Source organism: Salvelinus alpinus, chromosome 12, assembly GCF_045679555.1.
Source record: "Salvelinus alpinus chromosome 12, SLU_Salpinus.1, whole genome shotgun sequence".
Taxonomy (NCBI): domain Eukaryota; kingdom Metazoa; phylum Chordata; class Actinopteri; order Salmoniformes; family Salmonidae; genus Salvelinus; species Salvelinus alpinus.
In genome coordinates, this window is record NC_092097.1 from 8960083 (window position 1) to 8972707 (window position 12625).

The 12625-nt window shown below is 39.9% G+C and overlaps 1 protein-coding gene across 1 annotated transcript; it reads right to left on the reverse strand.

The window, feature by feature from the left end:
* Nucleotides 1–2024: 2024 nt before the first annotated feature.
* Nucleotides 2025–12506, reverse strand: LOC139535445 (F-actin-capping protein subunit alpha-1-like). The gene is made up of 10 exons (XM_071334852.1): nt 12322–12506; nt 5743–5806; nt 5564–5615; nt 5415–5478; nt 4854–5060; nt 4453–4532; nt 4235–4313; nt 3991–4062; nt 3515–3577; nt 2025–3409 (listed from the first exon to the last, which is right to left on the reverse strand). The coding sequence occupies exons 1-10, from the start codon at nt 12358–12360 to the stop codon at nt 3269–3271; spliced, it is 861 nt and encodes a 286-aa protein (XP_071190953.1). The 5' UTR covers nt 12361–12506; the 3' UTR covers nt 2025–3268.
* Between the last annotated feature and the right edge of the window lie 119 nt (nt 12507–12625).

Below are 12625 nucleotides of genomic sequence, written 5' to 3' on the forward strand. Positions count from 1 at the left end.
TCCCTCCCAGGGCAATTTGTTACATAATCCCTACAATTGAAACCATCACAATGAAACTGTGAAATTGTGTACGTGATGCAAACAATCCGGCATGGGTCGCACATCACTCATTTCTTATCTAAAACATGGATTTCTAGCTTTTGAGTTTAGTATTCCAAGAAAAGTGATTGTGTTGTTTGTCAACCCTTCCCTGTTCATTGTGGTATGATTGTGTATTTCAAATTGTTTAAATTGTTTAAAATTACATAATCTAACTGGGCCATACAGTTTTCACCAAAACAGGACGTCAATATAAGATTATCATGCGAGTATTATGAAGGCAAGGTTATATACAGCGCACTCGGAAAGTATTCAGACCCCTTCCCTAAATTCCACTAAATAAAAATAAAAAACTTTAGCCTTATTCTAAAATTGATAACATTTATTTTTTTCCAATCAAGCTACACACAATAACCCTTATTCTAAAACTGATTTTAAAAAAGTCCAATCAAGCTACACACAATACCCAATAATGACAAAGCGAAAACAGGTTAAGAAATTTTGCAAGTGTGTTTTTTTTTTTACAGAAATACCCTATTTACATAAGTATTCAGACCCTTTGTTATGAGAATCAAAATTGAGCTCAGGTGAATCCTGTTTCCATTGATCATCCTTGAGATATTTCTATAACTTGGAGTCCACCTGTGGTAAATTCAAGCGATTGGACATGATTTGGAAAGGCGCACACCTGTTTATATAAGGTTCCACAGTTGACAGTGCATGTCAGAGCAAAAACCAAGCCATGAGGTCGAAGAAATCGTCCGTAGAGCTCCGAGACGGGATTGAGTCAAGGCACAGATCTGGAGAAGGGTACCAAAAAATTTCTGCAGCATTGAAGGTCCCCAAGAACAGTGGCCTTCATCATTCTTAAATGGAAGAAGTTTGGAACCACCAACGACCATGACTCTTCCTAGAGCTGGCCGCCCAGACAAACTGAGCATCCGGGGCAGAAGGACCTTGGTCAGGGAGATGACCAAGAACCCGATGGTCACTCTGACAGCGCTCCAGAGTTACTCTGTGGAGATGGAAGAACCTTCCAGAAGGACAACCATCTCTGCAGCACTCCACCAATCAGGCCTTTATGGTAGAGTGGCCAGACAGAAGCCACTCCTCAGTAAAAGGAACTTGACAGCCATCTGGTGTTGGCCAAAATGCACCTAAAGGACTCTCAGACCATGGAAAACAAGATTCTCTGGTCTGATGAAACCAAGATTGAACTATTTGGCCTGAATGTCAAGCATCACATCTGGAGGAAACCTGGCACCATCCCTACAGTGAAGCATGGTGGCAGCATCATGCTGTGGGGATGTTTTTCAGTGGCAGGGACTGGGAGACTAGTCAGGATTCGAGGGAAAGATGAATGGAGCAAAGTACAGAGATCCTTTAAAACCTGCCCCAGAGCGCTCAGGACCTCAGACTAGGGCGAAGGTTAAGCCCTAAGCACACAGCCAAGACAATGCAGGAGTGGCTTCAGGACAAGCCTCTGAATGTCTTTGAGTGGCCCAGCCAGAGCCCGGACTTGAACCTGATCAAACAACTCTGGAGAGACCTGAAAATAGCTGTGCCGCAACACTCCCCATCCAACCTGACAGAGCTTGAGAAGATCTGCAAAGAAGAAACGGGAGAAACTCCCAGATACAAGTGTGCCAGCTTGTAGCTTCATACCCAAGAATTGCAAAAATTATTAAAAACCTGTTTTTGCTTTGTCATTATGGGGTACTGTGTGTTGAGGGGGGAAAATGAAATGTTATCCATTTTAGAATAAGGCTGTAATGTAAAATGTGGAAAAAGTCAAGAGGTCTGAATACTTTCCAAATGCACTGTATAGAATAGTTTAGAGACACAAGAACTGAAAGCAGAGGACAATATGGCAAAAATAGTATATTGTCCAAAATGCTTTTACGCATTGGACACAAATGTACCAGTACACAGACAATGAATCTGTATCATATTTCATATGTAAACAGTCAAGAGGTACTTCATTATAAAGTGATATACAATAATGTGTCTTTATTCAAATTGTCCCTTTACTGTATTTTCAGTGTTTTTCAGCATTTACACATTTGGCACCAATTCTGATTTGAATTTCCCCCAATCAGAAGATTTCTACACACTGGTATGGGAAACACTATGGTTAACAGTTAATGATCACAATAGTTACAGCATTGCATTTGGTGCAACTTCTTCATTCCTTTTGTTAATTATACATGTTTGACATTTTGTATAAAAAAATAGAGTAAAAAGCTAAAAAGGAGGTAAAAAGGGAATATAGGTATTATATATTAACGTAGCCTAATTACTGATAGAGGATACTGATGGTACTGTACTTGTTTAGGCTTGATTAAACCACAGAGCCGAGCACGTAGGCCTGCCTCGTGTGTGAAATGAAGATTCATTCAGTGTGATGAATTATTATGATTTTTTCAAACAGTTCAAAGTACATATCTTTACCACGGGAAAGATTGCACGGAACAGAACTGTTACTTGGGTCTTTTCTTTGGGGTGGGGGGGTGCACTATATTTTTGTCATATTAAAAGGAGTATACACCTCACTCAGAGGAGACCTTGGGTTACAGAAAGATTTGCCAATACCTATACAAAATTATATAGGTCAGAATTCAATCCAACGCAGATTAAAAGCCTATCGCTGTGTGCATGTTGTTAAAAGCAATATCCCCAGACATTAACAGAGATCAAATTAGCCGTAAACGAAGCGGACGGCAGCTCAATCAGAAATCACCTTTAACCAAAGATCAACCACAAAACACAGGTCGTTTATCTGCATTTGTTTGAATCCCAGCACTTGTAGGGTTACAAACAGTGCTTAAACAGATTGCTACCTGTGGCACCCAGACAACCAACTGAGGGGTATGACTACAATTTGAAGCGTGAGTGTGTGCATGTGTGTGGGCAGGAGGGGATGACCCAATGACCCAAACTTTCAGTGTCAGTAAAGGCATTAAAAAATATATATTTTTGTTGTTTTGTTGTTGTTGCAAATGAGTCAGAGCTGAACAACCCATCAAAATGTCCTCTTAAAATGAAGGCATCACCTTGTAACGTGGCGAAGGAAGTACACTAACTCCTGACATCAAATCGTGGCATTCTTAAACGCAGACAAAATAGACACATTAGACCACAAATTTCATGAGACCACCCTCTCCTTTTCTGATTTCACCCATTCAAGCGATTTGTCTTTGCAGTAACAGACAGACCGACAAACTGTCCTCTAGGCATTCTGCATCTCCTTGCCAATCTTGTAGCTGAGGATCTTGTTCCAGTCAATCTTGGTGCGGGTGACAGGAAGCTGTCGGCGTAAGGCTTTGAACGTGGTGTCAGACATGGTCTGGTAATTCTCACTGATGGCCGTCTGGAAATGAGAGAAATGTTTAGACTCTCGCCCCCCCCCCCCAATAATTGTTTTATCTTCTTCAATTTATCAAAATATTACTGGGAGGAAACATAAGTTGCATACCTGGTATTCATTTTCTGCATCCTCAATGATTTTCACAAACTCCTTTGCAGTCTGAGTTTCATTCTGTCAAAACAAGAGAATCAAAAACAAGTGTCACACCTCTGATGTAAGATAAGAGTTGTCATGCCAAAGGACTAATAAAAACATCAGAATTCATGCCTTTGACAATTGCCTGTAAACTTGACAGATATTGAAGACCATCTCTCTATCATAAAGGACTTCTTTTTTCTTCTTCTTCATCCTACTTCCCCTCATGCGCCAATGAACAGTTAGTCTGCACCCTTCTACTTCCTTTTAACACTTATGTGCAGGTTAGAGGAAATAGGCCACAAAACCACAGTAGAGTATCATAAGTGTCTCCTCTACTAGGGTTGACTGACACTTCAAGAGTTCTATCATTACCAGTGTCCTTTACAAAAGAAGCATGCCTTTAGTGCTACTGATTGTGGGCACATTCTACTGAAAGGGAAACTCACATTCACTGTGAGGGATTCCTGGACATCCTTGTGGCTGACCAGCTGCACATTTCCATCCTCATAGTAATGTACCTATAACCACAAGATAGGGGTGAGAAGCAATATACAATATGACATGAGAACAAGATACATTTTCAGTAAATCAATTTGACTTTCAGGGGCCTGTGCCCAACCCGTTGTCTTTGAACAGGCTTTTACACAGCCGGACAAAATGGAGGACACTTGGCGACAGACACTAGCCTACCTGTATTTTGAGGACTCCAACGACTTGAGCTGTAGATTGGGATATACTGAACTTCCATTCAGACCTGCAACGGCCATTCCTGAAAACACAAATCAATATGAGTCCTGACTCCTTACCCAGTCATAGAAGTAGATATTATGTTGTAAACAAAAACAAAACAAAATTTAATTTAAATTAAGACTTCTTAAAGTGTACTTGCATTGTACACTGTCATTTACCAGAAGTTCTTTGGTTGAAATTGGTGACCTTCAATGCAAGCAATTATGGTTTGCTGGCCGTCTATAGTTTTCCCATAAACCTGTGATGAATAAAACAAGGTTCTGTCAATGTTTACCATGCTCATCTTTATCAACTACACTTGTACAGTCCAAAATAATTAATGTTTCCAGCATGAACAGCTCTTTAAAGATAATAATATTATGTCGAATCCAGGATGTATCACAACCGGCCGTGATTGGGAGTCCCATAGGGCGGCGCACAATAGGCCCAGTCTCGTCCTGGTTCGGCCGGTGTAGGCCGTCATTGTAAATAAGAACGTTCTTAACTGACTTGCCTAGTTAAATAAAAAGGTTAAATTTTTTAAAAGAATCCTATCCTGCAGGTGAAAGGGAGGACGTACAGTGCAGACGCCGCTGGGGTAGTGCTCCTTGACGTAGGCCCTCAGGGCACTGTCACACGCATCTCTCCAGGGTCTGAGAGACGCCTCTCCCTCGTGGGGCTGGGTGTCACTGGCCTCCTTCCTCAGGTGGTCAAACTTGAATGACTGCTTGTTGTGGGGGTCAAAGAAACGGCCGTTGCCCAAGTCTCCATGCTCTGTGATCAGTACCTGTAGAGGGACGGAGCACAGGGACACAGATAGAGGGCATCAGTTGCTGCATTGACCTTACAGTTAATGTGATATTTACACATACGTACACAGTACCAGTCAAAAGTTGACACACCTACTCGTTCCAGGGTTTTCCTTATTTTTACTATTTTCACATTGTAGAATAATAGCAAAGACATCAAACATACATACAAACAAACAAGAGTGTGCAAAGCTGTCATCCAGGCAAAGGGTGGCTACTTTTGACTGGTACTGTATGTATGCATGCATGCATGTATGTATGTCACAGTATGAGACCAACCAGTTTCAAAACAGCTGGGTAAGAGTCACAGTTCAGGTGACTGAGCATCTTACCTGATCATCATACCCTTCAAGTTTGGCAAGGGTGAACTGATCCATGTTGTACTGGGCAAAAGCACTGTTGAAATACAGCAGGTTAAAAGGTTATATTTGCACAACAATGCATGAACAGAATATAGATAAATAAAGAAAACTCTACTCACTGCGCTGTACCCTCCCTGAGAATATTGTCATTGTTGAGCAGTATCCGCACATCTTAAATCAAGAGATGGCATTATCAAGAGACTACCAACAGCAATGCATTAACAGACTGTATAAAAAAACAAGTGTCTGGGTAGTAAATAAACAGTACAATGATCATACTATTTCTAAGCATACCCACCGTTGAAGACTTCATTGAATTCTCCAGGTGGAGCATGGACGACGAAATTAGCCGCAATGCGGACCTGAGGGAAAGACAATACAATGTGATAAACAGGCCATTATCCACTTTTTTTGTCAGTATACTGTAGGTATACATTTTTTTTGGTACTATATGATATTTGCATATGAATATTTCTACCACTGATACTACACCCAGAGACAGTGTAATGACATTTTATCCTGGTCACTAGAGTGAAGCAGAGAGCAGTGACTGGCTTGGCTGCCTGATGAGCCTACCTCTGCTCTGTCCAAGCCACTCCTTAGATGGAAGGAGCTTTTCTTAGCAGCTGTAATGCATATGTAAGCATGTGGGGTGTCAGAGGCACTGACAGTTAAACAGGGAGGGAGCTAGGACATTTTAACAAGGCCCCCCCCTGAAAAAGTCTAGAGTGCACTGAAATCCGTTGATGGAACGACAGTATTGTAGGCCTATGTACAGTACCAGTCAAAAGTCGACACACCTACTCAGTCCAGGGTTATTCTTTATATTTTCTACAATGTAGAAGAATAGTGAAGACATAAAATCTATGAAATAACACATACAGAATCATGTAGTAACCAAAAAGTGTTATTTTATATTTGAGATTCTTCATAGTAGCCACACTACTAATCTCAAATATAATATATGGATTTGGTTAAGGCTTTTTTGGTTAATACATTATTCCATATGTGTTATTTAAACCCTTGAATGAGTGGGTGAGTCCAAACTTTTGACTGGTACTGTGTTTATGTCCAGATGCAGACCCAAAGGTTGTGTGGGTTATATAGCTTAATTCAATACAAGTAAAGTACTCCCTGTATAGTTCTATTTTTGCAACTCTTCACTGGTCATGTCAGAAATGGAAACAAACAAGTTCTGCTGTGTGTATGCTGCTGCACAGTTAGGCCTAAAGTGACTTCAGAAAGTATTCACACCCCTTGACTTTTCCACATTTTGTTGTGTTAGTCTAAAATTAAAATTGATTAAATATATTTTTGGGGTCACTGGCCTACACACAATACCCCATAACGTCAAAGTTGAATTGTGTTTGACATTTTTACAAATGATTTGAAAATGAAAAGCTGAAATGTCGTGTCAATATGTAAGTACTCAACCCCTTTGTTATGGCCTCAATTTCATGAGTAAACATTCACTTAACAAATCACAAATTTCATGGACTAACTCCGTGTGCAGTAGTGTTAACGTGATTTGAATGACTAACTTTCCTCTCTACCCCACACATACAATTATCTTTAAGGTCCCTCAGGGAATTTCAGATTCAACCACAAAGACCAGGGAGGTTTTCCAATGCCTCACAAAGAAGGGCACCTATTGGTAGATGCGTAAATAAAACGTTTAGAAAAAATAGAAGCAGACACTGAATATCCCAATGAGCATGGTGAAATTATGAATTACACTTTGTATGGTGTATCAATAAACCCAGTCACTACAAAGATGCAGGCATCCTTCCTAACTCAGCTGCCAGAGAGGAAGGAAACCGCTCAGAGATTTCACCAGGAGGACAACGGTGACTTTTAAAAAAGCTAGAGTTTAATGGCTGTGACAGGAGAAAACAGAGGATGGATCAACAACATTGTAATTACTCCACAATACGAAGCTAAATGACAGAATGAAAAGGAAGCATCTATAGAATAAAAATAAAACTTGCATCCTGTTTGCAACAAGGCAAAGTAGAACTGTCAAAAATGTGGCAATTAAAATGAAATTTATGTCCTGAATACAAAGCGTTATGTTTGGGGCAAATCCTACACACCACATCACCGAGTACCACTTCATATTTTCAAGCATAGTAGTGGCTGCATCATGTTATGGGTATGCTTGTCATTGCCAAGGAATAGGGAGGTTTTTTTAGGATAAAAATAAATGGAATAGAGCTAAGCACAGGCTAAATACTAAAAGGAAAACCTGGTTCAAATAGGCTTTACAACAGACACTGGGAGACAAATTCACCTTTCAGCAGGACAATAATCTAAAACACAAAGCCAAAGTTACCAAGATGGGATTGAATGTTCCTGAGTGGCCTAGTTACTGTTTTGACTTTAATTGTCAAAAATTGTCTTGAAAACCTATGGCAAGACTTGACAATGTCAGTCCACCAATGATCAACAACCAACTTGACAGAGATTGAAGACATTTTTAAAGAATAATGTGCAAATATTGTACAATCCAGATGTGTAAAGCTCTTATAGAATTTACCAGAAAGACTCACAGCTGTAATCTCTGTCAAAGGTGATTGTAACATGCATTGGCTCAGGGGTGTGAATACTTACGTAAATGAGATATCTGTATTTCATTTTCAATACATTTGCATGTTTTCACTTTGTCAATATGGGGTCTTGTGTCTAGATTGGTGAATAAGTCAAGGGTGTGAATACTTCTGAAAGCACTGTAGATGCTCCCAAAGACTGTTAGGCACCTTCCCACACAGAGCAGTATTTGCAAAATACATATACTCATTCTACTGGTCTGTACATGTATCTGACCATATCCCTGCTGTGGGCCTGCCATTGAAGTGATAGGAATGCTACACCCCAGTAGGGACTAGGCAGCTTCAAACGTGTATCTGCATGCAGCTGACAGCAAGAACAGTCCGTTTACAAGCTTTCATATGAAGGTTGTTTAGTTTTTGGGGATTCAATCGCAATTGGTTGAAATGGCCACAATCACCATGATAATGTATTACCTTCAGAAGAAGTCTTGTGAATATCGTTGTACAATATGTTTGCGTGGACTTTCCATGAGATCAATGATTCCTATACCAAGTAAGAGGTCAAAAGTTCCTTGTGTTGTAATTAGGGCTGTCAGAGTTCTTGTAATTCAATTTTTATTGCGATTAATTAAATTATCTGAAAGTGTTCAAGACCGACTGCCTTTAAAAGCAACAAATCCCTTTGAAAATGTCCTATGTGGCATCAATATGAGTCAGAAACCGTTATTGTAGTATACAAAATGACTACAAAGTGAATAGGATCATTTTGGTCATAAAGTTAGTCTGGTCAAAAACTGAGTTTGGAACATACAGTGCCGTGAAAAAGTATTTGCCCCCTTTCAAATTCTGCATATTTTTTATACTGAATGTTATCAGATCAACCAAAACCTAATATTAGATTAAGGGAACCTGAGTGAAAAAGTAACAATTAAATACTTATTTCATAAACAAAGTTATGCAACACCCAATTCCCCTGTGTGAAAAAGTAATTTCCCCCTTACACTCAACTGGTTGTGCCACCAGTTGTCTTTGGATCATGCAGCAAGACAATGATCCAAAACACACAATCAAATCTACATGAAAATGGCTAAAAAGCAAGAAATTTGAAGTTTTGAAATGACCTAGTCAAAGTCCAGACCTAATCCCAATCGAGATGTGGCAGGACTTGAAATGAGCTGTTCATGCTTGAAAACCTACAAATGTCACTGAGTTAAAGCAGTTCCGCATTCAAGAGTAGGTCAAAATTCCTCCACAGTGATGTGAGAGACTGATCAACAACTACAGGAAGCATTTGGTTGCAGTCATTGCAGCTAAAAGGTGGCACAACCCATTATTGAGTGCAAGGGGACAATTACTTTTTCCACACACAAGAATTGTGTGGCATAACTTTGTTGATTAAATAAATAAGGATAAATTATTTTTGTTATTTCTTCACTCAAGTTCCCTTTATCTAATATTAGGGTTTGGTTGAAGATCTGATAACATACAGTAGCAAAAATAGAGAAAATCAGAAAGTGGGCAAATACTTTCACAACACTGTATGTGCGTCACAAGGAGTAAATTAAGGTTGGGTTTTGATTTGACGATGTCCATTTGCCTTCTAACATGGGGTTAACAGCTGTGGTGATTGCTCTCTATCCAATAGCATAGGCAGTGAGAGACCTGCCCAGCAGCACAAATTTGTTTACCTAATACAAAACCTTTCCCTTTTTTTACTTGAGAAATACTGCAAACACCTTAGTTAGATGTCAAATAAAACATCCTCTACAAAAAAAAGTCTAATTAATTACTGATTTTGAGTTCTTAGATTATTCTGTGGCTTTTGAGGAAGTGAAATAGGCTTCCACCAAACACGGAAGCTGTCAGAAAACACACCAAGACTGAAATCAAATTTTTCTAATGAGCAACAGAAAAACACCTGCCAGTCGGGGTGTTTAGTCACCCTTTTAAAATACACTGAAAACATCCCAAATACTGCCTCAAAGACCAGCAGATGGCGATTTTTTCATCTTAAGGGAATCTACGCAGCCGGATACACTCGTATCCCCCGTGAACCGGTTCAGACACAAAACAATCTCTATTTAGGCTGCAAGGTGTCGATTTCCTCCTTATTTTTCACCACCATGCTACAGTGGCTAATGCAAGTCCCAGATGTTGCGTATCGTATTCAGCCAATCAGGTTGCAGCAGTCTTTTTTCAACCCTGGTCTGATTGGCTGAACGCGATACGCAACATCCGGGAGTAGCATTAGTCACTGTACCATGGTGGTGGAAAATGGTGTTTCATAAAGAAAGTATGCATATATTTCAACAACAACAAAAAATCTGCTTTCTTGCCTTTAATCCAGTTGAGGAAATTGTTGCCTTTGCAGCCTGAATGGATCATGTTTTATGCACAAACCAATCCACAGGGGATATGAGTGTATAGCTGGCTGCATAGATTCCCTTTGGACGGTAAAATGAAATGACCCAATATCGCCATCTGTCGGCCTTTGGGCAACCCAAATACAATCTAAGGTAAACAGCTAAAAACAACAATGCAATGGCCACTGAACAAAAATATAAATGCAACATGTAAAGTGTTGGTCCGATGTTTCATGAGCTTAAATACATTTTTCCATACAAACAAAAAGCTTATTTCTCTCAAACTGTGCACAAATTTGTTTACATCCCTGTTAGTGAGCATTTCTCCTTCGCCAAGATAGTCCATCCACCTAACAGGTGTGGCATATCAAGAAGCTGATTGAACAGCATGATCATTACACAGGTGCACCTTGTGCTCAGGACAATAAAAGGCCACTAAAATGTACAGTTGTCACAACACAATGACACAGATTGTCTCAAATTGAGGGATTGTTCAATTGGCATGCTGACTGCAGGAATGTCCACCAGAGCTGTTGACAGAGAATTTAATGTTCATTTCTCTACCATAAACCGCCTCCAAGGTCATTTTAGAGAACTTGGCAGTATGTCCAACTGGCCTCACCACCACATGTATAGCGTTTTGTGGGTGAGTGGTTTGCTGATGTCAATGCCATGGTGGCGATGGGGTTATGGTATGGGCCGGCAGCATAAGCTACAGACAATGAACACAATTGAATTTTATCGATGGAAATTTTAATGCAGAGATACCGTGACGAGATCCTGAGGCCCATTGTCGTGCCATTCATCCGCCGCCATCACCTCATGTTTTAGCATGTTAATGCATGGCCGCATGTCGCTAGGATCTGTACACAATTCCTGGAAGCTGAAAATGTTCCAGTTCTTCCATGACCTGCATAATCACTAGACATGTCACCCATTGAACATGTTCGGTAGGCTCTGAATCGACGTGTAAAACAGCGTGCTCCACTTCCCGCAACCACTAAAGAGGAGTGGGACAACATTCCACAGGCCACAATCAGCAGCCTGATCAACTCTATGCGAAGGAGATGTGTCACACTGCATGAGGCAAATGGTGGTCACACAAGATACTGACTGGTTGTGATCCACGCCCCTACGTTTTTTTTTGTGACCAACAGATGCATATCTGTATTCTCAGTCACGTGAAATCCATAGATTAGCACCTAATCTATTTATTTAAAATTATTTCCTTATATGAACTGTAACTCAGTAAAATCTTCGAAATTGTTTCATGTTGAGTTTCTATTTTTGTTAAGTAAAAAAACAAACAAGTGTGCTGTTTTTCAATTTACATAATTGTGCTAACCGTTACTTTAGACAAAACCAAGAAGTCATTATGGTAAAGTAAAATAAAATAAAATCTGATTTAATTACATCTTAATTTGAACTAATTCTGAATTTGACATTATTCAAGACTTGTATTTAATGTTTGACAGCCCTGGCTGTTATAGTCAATCGGCTAGGTGCAATGTAATACCACCAAGACAGACAATGTGATAATGAATAGAATTATGGCTATGTTCTTCGGAGTTGTGTCTAGCACAGTGGGTATATGTGTCTAAGTCTTAAGACCTTAAGACACCTTAGCTAACGTTTACACACATTTAGGCTAACTACAGACTCGTGTTTACGCAAACTGCTTCTTGCGTTCGGTATCATTTACATGATGCGTATGGAGAATAGTTGGTTCAATTAACTCCGTCAGTTTATTCCCTAGCAGACAGGATAGTTAGCTCAAATATGTTTTTAACTAGGTACCGTTAACGTTAGTCTGCCAGCAAGCTAACTTTAGCTAGGTACTAGCTTAACTAACGTTATTTTTGCAGCCAAAATCATTTAGGAAGGACACAACAACCTAGCTAATTTACTAAACATCGTAAAACAGTGAACAAAGTTTATCAAAATACTGACTAGTTATGTAGCTACCTTCTCTTCCCCAGTGAGCTGTTCTTCGAAATCTGCCATCTTGGCTGATCTGCGACAGTGAGGAAGCGGATCTCCACAGTGTCACAATAGACAAAAACAATGAGCCAGATATTTCACCGGATGTATAAATGTCAAACATCCGGTTGGCGTTCCACTCACTACCAAATATGGTGATGAGAGGAAGCCCAGTGGCCGGCAGTAGGAGAAGATGGAGCGAGATGGATTTTGTCCGACATTCTGAACATCTTCTCAGTTTTCTGTTTCCAAAACTATAATCTGTAACAAACAGAGTGGACTGCGTTTT

Coding starts and splice junctions, on each gene's coding strand:
- LOC139535445 (XM_071334852.1), bottom strand. CDS start 12,360: ATGGCAGATTTCGAAGAACAGCTCACTGGGGAAGAGAAG. Junction 5,616..5,742: donor ATTCAATGAAGTCTTCAACG/GTGGGTATGCTT, acceptor TCTTGATTTAAG/ATGTGCGGATACTGCTCAAC. Junction 3,578..3,990: donor AGGAATCCCTCACAGTGAAT/GTGAGTTTCCCT, acceptor TTGTTTTGACAG/AATGAAACTCAGACTGCAAA.